Below are 12,966 nucleotides of genomic sequence, written 5' to 3'. Positions count from 1 at the left end.
AGCAATGCAGAGGAATGGGGAATGCGGTCAGTCCATACTGCTTCGTTGATGATAAGCCTTCATCCTCACCCTCTTCCCTTACTCCAGCATGGGGTCCCTCCCAGAGAAGTCCTTCCCGAACTGATCCAACATGAGCATCCCACAGACCGCGTGCAGTTCTTCCTATGGGGCACTGTTCTTTGGGAATGGGTGGCTCCAGTCCTCTGAGTTATGTCAGCACAGAAAAACTGTGTTGGAGCTGTGGCCGTGTCCTCGGGCTGGTGATGGCCATTACTGCTGTCCCTGTGCTGCTGTACTGAACAGGCTGGAACTCCAGTGTCAGCTTGAGGGACTGTGGCCTGTGGATGAATCTACGTGGGAGCACGGATACCCCAAAGGGTCTGCATCTGTGGATATGTCCACAATGCAGAAGGTACATCCCTGAAGGGCTATGAGTCTCTGAGTCTCTGAGTCGATGAGTCTTTGAGTCTACTATGAGTCTACTACGAGTCTATGCATCTACTAACAATGAGTCTGAGTCTACAAGTCTACGTCTACGAGTCTATGAGTCTGTGAGTCTGTGAGTCTGTGAATCTATGAATAAGACCACAGAGGAGCAGGTGAGGTGACATGAAGTGACTGTGGCCATGGATAAGTGCACACTGCAGCAAGTACACCGCTGAGGGAACTGTGCCTCATGGATAAGGCCACACCAGAGCAGGCACACCCCAAGGGGAGGGAGGCCTCTTAATAAGCCAGCACCGGAGCAGGGGCAAAGGGAGGAGTTCACTGCAATGTTAAAACCTGTGGCCCTTTTGATTCTCTACCTCGTCCAACTGCAGAGGAGTGAGTGTCTGTGTCGTGCTTTGCTTTCCACCAAGGTTAAACCACAACAGGTCTTTGTGGATGCATCAGGAGTGTTGCCAGCAGGGGAAGGAAATAAACTTTCCCCCTCAAGTCTAGTAAGACCTCAGTTGGAATGCTGTGTCCAGCGTTTGGCTCCCCGTTACAAAAGAGACATGGGACATACTGGAAAGAGTCCCAGGAAGGACCACAAAAATAATGACAGGACTGGAGCATCTCTCCTATGAGGAAAGGCTGAGAGAGCTGGAACTGCTTAGTGTAGAGAAGAAAAGGCTCAGGGAGATCTCATATAGAAATACCTGAAGGCAGGGTGCAAAGAGGATGGAGCCGTGCTTTTCCCAGTGGTGCCCAGCGGCAGAACAAGACGCAGGAGGTTCCCTCTGAACATCAGAACATTCTTTACTCTGTGGGTGACTGAGAACTGGCACGGGTTGTCCAGAGAGGTTGTGGAGTCTCCCTCCTTGGAGATATTCAAAAGATGTCTGGACATGATCCTGGACAAGCGCATCTGGGTAGCCCTGCTTGCCCAGGGGGGTTGGACAAGACGACGCCCAGAGGCTCCTTTCAAGTTAAACCATTTTCTGACATATTTGCAGGGCCCCGGGGTGTCTCTCTTAAACCCAGCTCAGGAAAGTTATGGCTTTCCTGGATATCATATGTGGTATATCCCAGCTGTAGGCAATTGTGCTGGGCACCTGACAAAGCCCTTTCTTATGCCATTAAAATGAGACCCCTTGGATTAAATAACGTTCATATGCGGGGATATGTACTTGTCTTAACTTAGTTTGCCCTAAGTATACACGTCTGGTCTAATTTTGGGTGGTCAAGGATATTCACTTTGGTCAAGGATATCCACTTTTTCACGAGGATATTTCACTTTTATTCACAGTGGTCAAAGAATTCCCTTCGAGAAACAGCCAAGAGCAGGTTGAGAGGCTGTGGGTAAAAATTAAGGACCAGACCAACAAAGGACATCTTGTGGTCGGGGTCTACTGCAGGCTGCCTGATCAAGAGGAGTCTGTCGATGAGGCCTTCTTGCTCCAGCTACAAGAAGCATCGCGCTCACAGGCTCTCATCCCCCTGGGGGATTTCAACCTCCCGGATGTTTTCTGGGAAAGCCACGTGTAAGCAATCCAGGAGACTCCTGGAGTGCAGTGAGGACAAATTCCACGTCCAGGTATTAGGCAAACCAAGCAAAGGAGAAGCGTTACCGGACCTGGCGCTCACCAGTGTGGAAGATCTCATTAAAGAGGTTAAGATTGGAGGAAGCCTGGGTTGCAGTGACCGTGCCGTGGTTGAGTTGGTGATCTCGAGGGATATGGGCCCTGCTAAGAGCAAAGTCAGGACCCTGAACTTGAGGAGAGCCAACTTCCAGCTGTTCAGAGAATTAGTAGGTGAGATCCCATGGGACACGGTCCTTAGGGACAGGATCTGATCAGAGCTGGCAGCTCTTTAAGGGTATTTTCTTTGGAGCGCAAGAGCTCTCTGTTCCCATACGCAATAAATCACGCAGGGAAGGCAGGAAACAGGCACGGCTGAACAAGGACCTGCTGGTCAAACTTAGGCAAAAGGAGGAAATGCACAGACAGTGGAAACAGGGCCATGTACCCTGCAAGCAAAGAGCAAGTTTGGGACCTCCTGACACAACTTAGCAACTAGAAGTCTATGGGGCCTGAGAACATGCATCTCAGGGTCCTGAGGGAATTGCCTGATGTAGTCGCCAAGCCACTCTCCACCATTTTTGTAAAGTCCTGGCAGTCAAATGAAGTCCCTGGTGACTGGAAAAAGGGAAACATCACTCCCGTTTTTAAAAAGGGAAGAAAGGAGGACCCAGGGAACTAGAAACCAGCGAGCCTCACCTCTGTGCCTGGCAAGATCATGAAACGAATCCTGAAGGCAACGTTAAGGCACACGCAGGACAAGGAGGTGATCCGGGACAGCCAGCATGTCTTCACCAAGGGCAAATCCTGCCTGACCAGCCTGGTGGCCTTCTCTTATGGAGTGACTGCATCAGTCGACAAGGGAAGACTGACCAATGTCATCTACTTGGGCTTCAGTAAGGCCTTTGACACAGTCCCACACAACATCCTAATCTCTAAATTGGAAAGATGTGGATTTGAAGGGTGGACCATCCGGCGGATAAGGAATTGGCTCAATGGCTGCACGCAGAGTAGCGGTCACTGGTTCTATGTCCAGGTGGAGGCCGGTGATGAGCGGTGTCCCTCACGAGTCTGTCTTGGGACCGGTGTTTTCACTATTGACCTATTAAAGCAGGTCCAGAAGTGGGCCACAAAGATGATCAGAGGGCTGGAGCGCCTCTCCTGTGAAGAGAGGATGAGAGAGGTGGGGCTGTTTAGTCTAGAGAAGAGAAGGCTCCAGGTAGACCTTACTGCAGCCTTTCAGTACTTAAAGGGGTCTTATAAAAAGGATGGAGAAAGACTCTTCACTCAAGTAGATAATGATAGGACAAGGGGGAAAGGTCATAAACTAAAAGAAGATAGATTTAGATTAGACATTAGGAAGAAATGCTTCCCTCTAAGGGTAGTGAGGCACTGGAACGGGTTGCCCAGAGAAGCTGTGGATGCCCCATTCCTGGAGGTGTTCAAGGCCAGGTTAGATGGAGCCTTGGCCAACCTGATCCGGTGGGTGGCATCCCCACCTATGGCAGGGGGGTTGGAGTTAGATGATCTTCCAACCTGAGCCATTCTGTGATTCTCTGATCTCTGGCCCACAGTCAATAATAAGGAAGGCTGTAAGTACGCTCAGAGGGTTTCCATTACAGCTCACAAAAACTAGCAGTTATCTTGGAGTCACCGAGTGTTTGTGTCTCCCCACGGAATAAAGAGCAGGGGCTCAGAGCAGCAGCTCCCATGCAGGCACATTTGCATGCCTGGACTGAACCAGGAGGAATCTCAGCTCCTGTGGGTGTGGGGGGTGCACGGGGGGAGCTGAATCCTGCCTAGCCTGCAGGCCTCCAGCTCGAGAGGAGATGCCTGCATTGCATCAGCTAGTCACTGACCTGAACAAGGGCAACAAACAACCCCTGTCTGGCCTTTTTTTTTTTTTTTTCATGGGTGTCCAGAGGGAACGTGTACACTTTACAAAGCACGCTCTGGTAAGACAAACTATGCCGCTGGAATCAGTCTCTGTTGTTTAGAGAAGGCCAAGTGGTGATTACTTCAGATGCTTCAAAGCATAATCCCCAGAGGGACCCTGCTGTCAGCCCTGGAGCCCCAGGGACATGTGCAGGGAGCCCAGAGGGGCAGAGCAAGGGAGGCCTTGGGCTGGTTCTGTGCTACTCCTGGGCAGGAGAGAGCTCCTGGCAAGTGTGGAGAGCCAGCTCTGCCCAGGAGCAGCTCCTCTGCACGGCGCAGCAGGGCTGGGGGCACTGCCTGCAGCTGGCACGGGGAGAGAAGGGAGGCAAGGAGAGCAGAGCAGCGGGATGGCCGAGCTCACGGCGTGGGAGGATTCTGCACGAGCCTGGACACGGTGAGTCCCCGGCAGCAGGGCAATGTGGATGAGGACTCAGCCTGCCCAGGGAGCTGCAGGGAGAAGCTGTGGGGGGAAGGAGCCTGCCTTCATTTCTGTGTTCTTGTTGCAGGGCAGGCTATATGCTGAGGGTTGATGAGGACCTTTGTGTTGTCCGAGAGCCCTTGAGCAGCCCCTGTGGATCAGCATCCTTGTCGTGGCCTCTTCATTACACCCTGCACAGCTAAAAGGGCGGCGATCGTACCTGCTCCTTGAGCTGCTCCCCTCTTCTCCCAGAACAGCACGGTTCCTTTTTCAGCGTAACCGCTGAGTGCAGCACCTGAGGATGCTGCAAGCACCAAGCAGCTGGGCACAAGGGTTAAAACTAAACTCTAAAACTCTTTGTAAATAGACAGATGTGCTGCACCTCTCCTTCCACCTTCCTCTGTGGAAGAAGGTGCTGTGAAGTAGACATGACCCACCAGGAGCTGATGGGCAGAGGTGCCCCTTCTGTACAGGACACTCAGCCAGCACAAACCAAGGAGATGCACAAAGATCCTCCTGGAAAGAAATGCAATGTGAGGGCTTAGGAATGAAGGGAGCTTTGCTCAGAGAAGCTTGTTGCAAATGTCTGGTTTTTTTTCTACTTTGGCAGCATCCACCAGCAGAGGATCAGATGTTCAACAGCAGCTCCATCAGCGAGTTCCTCCTCCTGGCATTCGCAGACACGCGGGAGCTGCAGCTCCTGCACTTCGCGCTCTTCCTGGCCATCTACCTGGCTGCCCTCCTGGGCAACGGCCTCATCCTCACCGCCGTAGCCTGCGACCACCGCCTCCACACCCCCATGTACTTCTTCCTCCTCAACCTCGCCCTCCTCGACCTGGGCTATATCTCCACCACTCTCCCCAAAGCCATGGCCAATTCCCTCTGGGACACCAGGGCCATCTCCTATGCAGGATGTGCTGCCCAGGTCTTTCTGTTTGTCTTCTTTATTGGAACTGAATTTTCAGTTCTCACCATCATGTCCTATGACCGCTACGTTGCCATCTGCAAGCCCCTGCACTACGGGACCCTCCTGGGCAGCAGAGCTTGTGCCCAGATGGCAGCAGCTGCCTGGAGCTGTGGTTTTTTCAATGCTGTGCTGCACACCGCTGATACATTTTCCCTGCCCCTCTGCCGAGGCAATGCTGTGGACCAGTTCTTCTGTGAAATCCCCCAGATCCTCAAGCTCTCCTGCTCAGAGGCCTACCTCAGGGAAGTTGGGTTACTTACGGGTAGTATTTCTTTATTCTGGGGTTGTTTCACTTTCATCATGCTGTCCTACGTGCAGATCTTCAGGGCAGTGCTGAGGATGCCGTCTGAGCAGGGCCGGCACAAAGCCTTTTCCACGTGCCTCCCTCACCTGGCCGTGGTCTTCCTGTTTATCAGCACTGCCATCTTTGCCTACCTGAAGCCCCCTTCCAACTCCTCCCAATCCTTGGACCTGGTGCTGGCAGTTCTCTACTCGGTGGTGCCGCCAGCAGTGAACCCCCTCATCTACAGCATGAGGAACCAGGAGCTCAAGGATGCAGAGAGGAAACTGTTCGCACACTTCCAGCGTCAATGAGGCGCCCATCATTCTAACAGGCCACTCACCACAGACAGAAGAGACGTTTAGGACCTTTGTATCCCTGATGCTGCCTTACTCACTAATTAGCTTTATTTGTAGGAATGTACGGGCTTGTATCGCAGAATGAGGGCGAGATGACCCAGGCCTGGAGGATGTGTCAGAAGATCAGGTGAGGAACTCCTGCTGTGCGCATGGCCTTGGGTGTGTAACCAACGACGGTGATAAAAAGAACGAGACCTGAGCACGCGCAAGAACTGGGTTCCACCAGCAAACACGGTGAGGACGCCTACCGACGACCACCAGAAGACCCCGAAAGACCACTAGTAGAAATAAACGGGGACGTTTACATATTCTAAGGAGTTCCAGGAAGTAACAGTACCAATGTGTTAATTATTTTTTGGAAATCTAATGGATATGTATGCTCTGACTGCATATAACCTCTGTAGCTTGAACAACTCGGCGTGCACACCAGGTGGAGCAATCCCCTGTGGGCCCGGCCCCACAATTAATGACATTTCTGCTTTCTACTCCAAATTGAGTCTCAGAGAGTTTCTTCGACCCGCTTTTACAGTCTTACCAGCTGCTAAGTCCAGGTTGATCTTCCTGGGAGCAGCGCCGGTACTTTGATAACCCACCAACCAATGTGACCGGGAGCTCTGCTCCTTGCCGTTGTCTCCATGTTCGTTTTGCCAGCTCTGTGCCTCAGTTTTGCTGATTGTTCCCCTTTCCTTTCTTATTTTTAGCCCAATCTTTTCTTCTTAACCCAAACTGTTATTTTTTAACCCAATCTTTTCTTTTTAACCCAATCGTTTCTTATTGTTAATCCAATCAACACTCCCACATTCTGTCTCTTTCCTTATCAATCCGTACACCTGACCACCTCAGCCCTGCGAGGCTCCATACTTACAAAGATGAGCTGCTCAGGAATTTAAAAGCCATGGGGGAGAAGGTAGAAATGAGGATCCTGAAAGAGGGAGGGAGACGAGGCACAGCAGAGGACTTGAGGTGAACAGGATCAGGTGCATGGGTGGTGGTTTCCTCCTTCCTTCCAGCAGCGGGGATCAATATTGAAAGGAACGGGCAGATCAATACGTGGCGCCGAGGCTGGTGCCACTGACAGAGTTTTGGGTTTCTTGATGGTGGGGAGGTCTACGTGACACTGAGCCTACTGACTCCTGATGGGGAGCACCTTTCTTTGAGGGATCTTTGCCCAGGAGTCAGCAGGGCTGATGGACAGGGCTTTAAACTGGATCTGAAGGGGGACAGGGACAAAACCGGGCCCAGCGGTGCCGAGCTGTGGGACTGCATGACAATTTTGGAGGAACTGCACGATAATGAGGCCCTTCAGTCTTGGCTGCAGTGACAGTGAGATGGCGGAGTTGAGGATCTTAGAATCATAAAATCATAGAACATCCCCACTTGGAAGGGACCCATAAGGATCCTCGAGTCCAGCTCCTGGCACCGCACAGGTCTACCCCAAAATTCAGACCATGTGACTAAGTGCACAGTCCAAACGCTTCTTAAACTCTGGCAGGCTTGGTGCAGTGACTCCTTCCCCGGGGAGCCTGTTCCAGCGGGTGGCTGCCCTCTCGGTGAAGAACCTCTTCCTGATGTCCAGCCTGAACCTCCCCTGCCGCAGCTTGACACCGTTCCCTCGGGTCCTATCTCTGAAGAGAACAGATCGGTGCCTTCCCCTTCGCTCCCCCGTGTGAGGAAGCTGTAGGCTGCGATGAGGTCTCCCCTCAGCCTCCTCTTCTCCAGGCTGAAAAGGCCAAGTGACCTCAGCCGCTCCTCATACGTCTGCCCCTCTAGGCCCTTCACCATCTTCATCGCCCTCCTCTGGACACTCTCCAACAGTCTCACGTCCTTTTCGTACTGCGGTGCCTAGAACCGCCCCAGGTGGTGTTCTGGAGCCCCGGGGAGGCGCTCGGGTTCTCCGCTCAGCTGTAGGATTGCGGTGGGGACGTTCTTGGGTTCTCCGGTGAGAGGCTTGGGTGCTCCAGGGAGGTGCTTCTGCGCTGCAGAGAGATGCTGGGGCGACTCGCGGGAGAACTTTGGGTGCCTTTGTTGCCCAGAGAGGTGCTTGGGTCTTCCGAGGAGTTGATTGGGTTTTCTATTTAGGGGCTGGGTTCTTCAAAGTAACGCTCGTATGCCACTGGGCGATGTCTTAGCGCCTCAGGAGGCGATGGGTTCGCAGAGGAAGCTTTCAGTGCTCCAATCACGTGCTTGAGGGCCGTGGGGAGGTGCACGTGTCCTCCAAAAAGAACCTTGGGCTCCCTGGGGAGAAAGAGCTGAAATGTGGTTGCTCCAGGCAAGTGCTTTTATGTCCTGGGGAGATGCAATTCTCCACGGAGAGATGCTTCGGTCCCCTTGGGAGATACTTCACGGCTCGAGAGAGACGCTCAGAGATGTCGCCGCAGGGTACTGCGCCCTCGCGTCCTGCCCCAGAGTCACAGCGGGTTTTGGGGTGGTTTTTCCTTGCCGGGCAGCTGAACTCCGCCACAACCGCTCTCACTGCCCCTCCTCAGAAGAGGAGGGGAAGAAGAAAAGGAAAGAAACAGCTCACGGGTACATGTAAGGATAACTTTATTAAAGGAATACATAATTATTAAGGGAAAATTATTATTAATTATATAATTTTTAAAAAGGGAAAGGGGGAAAAGGAAAAAACAACAAGCGGAGGCTGTGCGGAAGTGCAGAGGAAAGAATTTACGCTCTACATCCCAAAAACGAGCGATGCTCCTTCGGGCATTCTGCAGGTCCGGGAGTCCTCCGGTGCCAAGATCCTGAACCGCAGCATCCTAAAATCGGGTGGAGGATTTGGAGATCGAGTCCCACCATCACCGTGACCTCCCAAGGAGGGCGAGGTCTTCTGCACGACAAGGTCCCGACGGGTGAAGTCTTCTGCATGAGATCCCGACGGCAACTCGAGGAACGGAGGCTCTTGAACCACAGGGGGAGTGCTGGGAGAGGTGGAGCCCCACCACGAACGCAAGGTGGAGGAGCTCCAATGCCCAAGTCTTGGTCCCTCAAGGGTCCTCTTGCAGGAGGAAGCGGCCTGCGGGCACCAAGGCGAGCGTAGGATGGAGAGGAGGTCCTCTGGGTGCGGGGAGTCCTCTGCGGCATGGGGTGGAGGTTGTGCTGAGGCGCCACGAAGGACCTGTCCCATGGCTCTGGTCATCTTGGTGGCTTGCGGTCACTTGGTGGCACGTGGTCACCTTGGTAGTTTGAGGGTCACCTTGGTGGCTTGGAGCTCTCTCTTCAACTTGTGGTCACCTTGGTGGCTTGGAGCCATCTCATTACCTTGTGGTCACTTTGGTGGCACGTGGTCACCTCAGTAGTTTGAGGGTCACCTTGGTGGCTCATGCTCACCTTCACCTCTTGTAGTCACCTTGGTGGCTCAGAGTCATCTAGGTGACTTTGGGTCACCTTAATATCTGGAGGTCACCCTGGTGACTTGGGGTCACCTTGATATCTTGTGGTCACCTTGGGGGCCTGGGTTCATCTCAGCATCGTGTGGTCACGGTGGCTTGGGGCTATCTCAGTATCTTGTGGTTGGGCCCAACTTGATGGCTTGGGGACACCTTGGTGGCTCACCATCATCTGGGTGGCCTGGGGGTCACCTCCTTGGCTGGGGTCATCTTGGTGGCTTGGGGGTTACCGCCTTGACTTGGGGACACCTTGGTGGCTTGGGGTCAACTCCTTTGTGTTACTTTGGAACCTTGGGGTCACCTCCTTTGCTTGAGGACACCTTGGTGGCTTGGGGTCACCTCCTTGGCGGTTTGGGGTCACCTTCTTGGCTTTGGGTTTTGGTGACTCAGGATCACCTTTGTTTGGGGACCCTTGAAGGCTGAGGGGTCACCTTGATGGCTTGGGATCACCTCCTTTGTATCACCTTGGAACCTTGGGGTCACCTCCTCAGCCTGGGGACACCTTGGTGGCTCGGGGTCACCTCCTTGGCTTGGGGTCACCTTGGTGGCCACCTCCTTGGCTTGGGGACACCTTGGTGGCTTGGGGTCATCTTGGTGCTTGGGGTCACCTCCTTGGCTTGGGGACATCTTGGTTGCTCGGGGTGACCTCCTTGGTTTGGGGACACCTTGGTGCCCTGGGATCACCTCCTTTGTATCACCATGGAACCTTGGGGTCACCTCCTTGGCTTGGGGACACCTTGGTGGCTTGGGGTCACCTCCTTGTCTCAGGGGTCATCTTAGTGGCTTGGGAACACCTTGGTGTCTTGGAGGTCACCTCCTTTGCTTGGGGCCACCTCCTTGGCAGCTCAGGGCCACCTCCTGAGCTTGGGGCCACCTGGGTGGCACGAGGTCACCTTGAGAAGGAGGGCACCAGGAAGCCCCCCCCCCCCCACCCGGCCAATCGCCTCGTCTCACCTCCAGGAGCCCCTCCCCTTGTTCCCGCCCCCACGCGCACGCAGCCAGGCGGGGTCGGCGTTCGCGGCTGTTTATTGGGGTCCGGGGGACAACGACGGGGCTGTCCCCAGGGCAGCGGGGACATTGGCCTGCGGAGAGGGGCACCGCGTCACCGCCGTGGCGCCCCCGCCACGCCCGCGTGGCCCCTGCGTGGCCGCTGTCCCCCAGCCCCGTGTCCCCGCTCACCTGCAGCAGCGTGGCCACCTGCGCCGCCGAGAAGCCGGGCACCGCCGCCAGGTCCTCCACCTGCGGGGACAGGGGCACCCGTGGGGACAGGGGCACCCGGGGGTGGCCCTGGGGACAGCACGGGGCGGGGGGGTGGCAGGGACACTGGGTGCCCCGGTGGGTTGGCGCGGGGTGACGCGGGGCATGCCAGGGGACACCCAGAGTGGCACAGGGTGGCATGGGACACGCCAGGGGACACCCGGGGGTGGCATGGGACACTGGGAGGTGACACGGTGCCGTGGGACATGGCAGGGGACACCCAGGGGGGGCGTGGGACACGCATGGGGACACTGGGAGGTGACACAGTGACACGGGGCATACCAGGGGACACCCAGGGGTGGCACAGGGTGACATGGGACATGGCAGGGGACACCCAGGGGTGGCACAGGGTGACAACAGGTGACACACCGAGGGTGACACAAGGTGACCCGGGGAGGTGACAAGAAGACACGGGGGGTGACAGCGGGGAGGGGGGTGACAGCGGGGAGGTGACAGGCACTGACCGTGCGGAAGGGGCCGTGCTCCTGGCGCCAGGCGTGGACGCGCCCCCCCCGGCGGGGCCCCAGCCCCCGCAGCTGCGCCGGGTCCCCCCCGTTGAGCGCCCGCAGGACGTGGGCCCGGACCCCCGCCTCCAGCCGGGGGGCGGCCACCGCCTCCCACTGGGGACAGCCCTGGGGACAGCAGGGGACACTGAGCGGGGGGGGGCACAAATGGACCCCCCCCACGTGTGTCACACCCCCCCACCCAGGGACCCACCTTCTGCCGCCGCCGCAGCACCACCAGGGAGGCCGGGGAGGGGGCGCCTGTGGGACAAAGCGTCATGGGGGGGGGACATTTGGGGACGGGGGGGGACACTTTGGGGGGGGAGGGGACACTTTGGGGGACCACCGTACCCGGAGGAGGAGGAGGCGGAGGAGGAGAGGAGGGGCGTGGGCGCCGCTTCTTCAGCCTCTGTGGGGGGGAGGGAGGTGAGCACCCACGGGTGCCCCCCCCCGGTGGGGTGCTGGTGTTGTCACCCCCCGCCCCGTGTCCCCCTGTCCCCTCCCCGTGTCACCTGCAGCGTGTTCTCAGCATCCTCCAGCCAGCGCTGCAGGGCCTGGTCCTCCGGGGGGGGCGTGGGGGACCTGTGGGGGGGGGGGACAGGGAAGAGGGGGTCACAGGGGGCCCGTGCCACCCCCGTGTCCACCGCCCCCCCCCCAATGTCCCCAAATCCCTACCTGGGCTCCGGGGCGTCGCTGGCAACGGTGGCATCTGGGGGGGGAGGGGGGGGTCAGGGGGTGCCAAATAGCCCCCCTGCATCCCCCCCCGTCCCACATCCCCCCCCAGTGCCCCCCCATGTCCCATGCTCCCCCCTTCCTCCTCGTGTGTCCCCCCCACCCCTCCCCATAACCCCCCAGTGCCCCCCACCCCTCCCCAAAGCCCCCCCAAAATCCCCCAGCTCCCCCCGTCCCTCCCAGAGTCCCCCCAAGCTCTCCCCACCCCTCCCCAGAGCCCCCCAACCCCCCCTGCCCCCCCATAACCCCCCACCCCTCCCCATAGCTCCCCCAACCCTCCCATAACCCCAACCCCCCCCCCCCCCCCCCCCCAAATAACTCACCCCCGCCCTCATCCCCCACGGGGGGGGGGGGCACCCGGCGCACCCCCCGGGCAAAGCTGAGGGCTCGGCGGGCCTGGGGGCGCCCGGGGGGGCGGGGGCAGAGGGCGAGGAGGAGGAGCAGGAGGGGGGGGCCGGGGGGGCGCGGCGCCCCCCCCAGCAGGCGGGTGAGGCGGCTCTCGCGGAGGGGGGGGCGCCCCCCCCGCCGCAGCGCCCCCAGCACCCTCCGCAGCACCCCCAGCGAGGCGTTGGTGGCCCCCCCCTCGCGCAGGCGAACCCCCCCAGCCCCGCTGCGCCGGGGGTCTTCCAGCCCCGCCAGGTCGGCCAAGGTCAAGGTGGGGGGGGGGGCACCCCGGGTGCCGGGGGGGTCCCGGGGGGGTCGCAGCGCACCCACAGCACCAGGTGGCCCCGGCTGGACGAGGCGTTGAGGAGGGTGGGGGCGGCGCGGCGGCGGGCGCCCAGCGAGGCCGCCAGGAGGGCGGGGCCGGGGGGGGGGCCCAGGGGGAGGCGGGTGAGCCCCGCACCTCGGGGGGGCCCCCCGGGCCTGGAGGATGCGCAGGGGGGGGCCCCCCGGGCACAGGAGGTCGCGGATCTGGGGGGAGAGGGGGGGTGAGGGGGGCTGCGGGGGAGTATGGAAGGATTTGGGGGGATTCAGGGGGGATATGGGGGGGATTTGGGGCCGTATGCGGGGGGGTATGGGGATTTGAGGGGGATGTGGGGGTCTGGGGGAGCTATAGGGGGGAAATTGGGATTTTGGGGAGGGATATGGGGGCCGTATGGGGGGCATATGGGGATTTGGGGGT

At 58.0% G+C, this 12,966-nt stretch overlaps 2 protein-coding genes across 2 annotated transcripts; one reads left to right on the top strand and one right to left on the bottom strand.

The window, feature by feature from the left end:
* The first annotated feature begins 1,554 nt into the window (after positions 1–1,554).
* LOC310890790 (olfactory receptor 14C36-like) lies at positions 1,555–8,353 on the top strand. Its single transcript, XM_083853117.1, has one exon. It carries the CDS (start codon positions 4,883–4,885, stop codon positions 5,915–5,917), a length of 1,035 nt encoding a protein of 344 aa, XP_083709243.1. The 5' UTR covers positions 1,555–4,882; the 3' UTR covers positions 5,918–8,353.
* A 136-nt stretch (positions 8,354–8,489) lies between these two features.
* LOC310890809 (uncharacterized protein) lies at positions 8,490–12,755 on the bottom strand (the record flags this gene model as incomplete). Its single annotated transcript, XM_083853136.1, has 8 exons — positions 8,490–10,433; positions 10,531–10,590; positions 11,073–11,240; positions 11,326–11,372; positions 11,463–11,520; positions 11,624–11,693; positions 11,787–11,820; positions 12,167–12,755. Coding segments are annotated over 8 exons (1,083 nt in total), but the record flags the coding sequence as incomplete, so codon positions are not given.
* Between the last annotated feature and the right edge of the window lie 211 nt (positions 12,756–12,966).

The sequence above is a fragment of the Anser anser genome (genome assembly GCF_964211835.1).
Source record: "Anser anser genome assembly, contig: HAP1_SCAFFOLD_164, whole genome shotgun sequence".
Classification (NCBI taxonomy): domain Eukaryota; kingdom Metazoa; phylum Chordata; class Aves; order Anseriformes; family Anatidae; genus Anser; species Anser anser.
This window is presented reverse-complemented; position numbering and strand designations above follow the sequence as displayed.

What these genes read in the sequence shown, in the direction of transcription:
- LOC310890790 (XM_083853117.1), top strand. Translation starts at nt 4,883, where the DNA reads ATGCAATGTGAGGGCTTAGGAATGAAGGGAGCTTTGCTCAGAGAAGCT.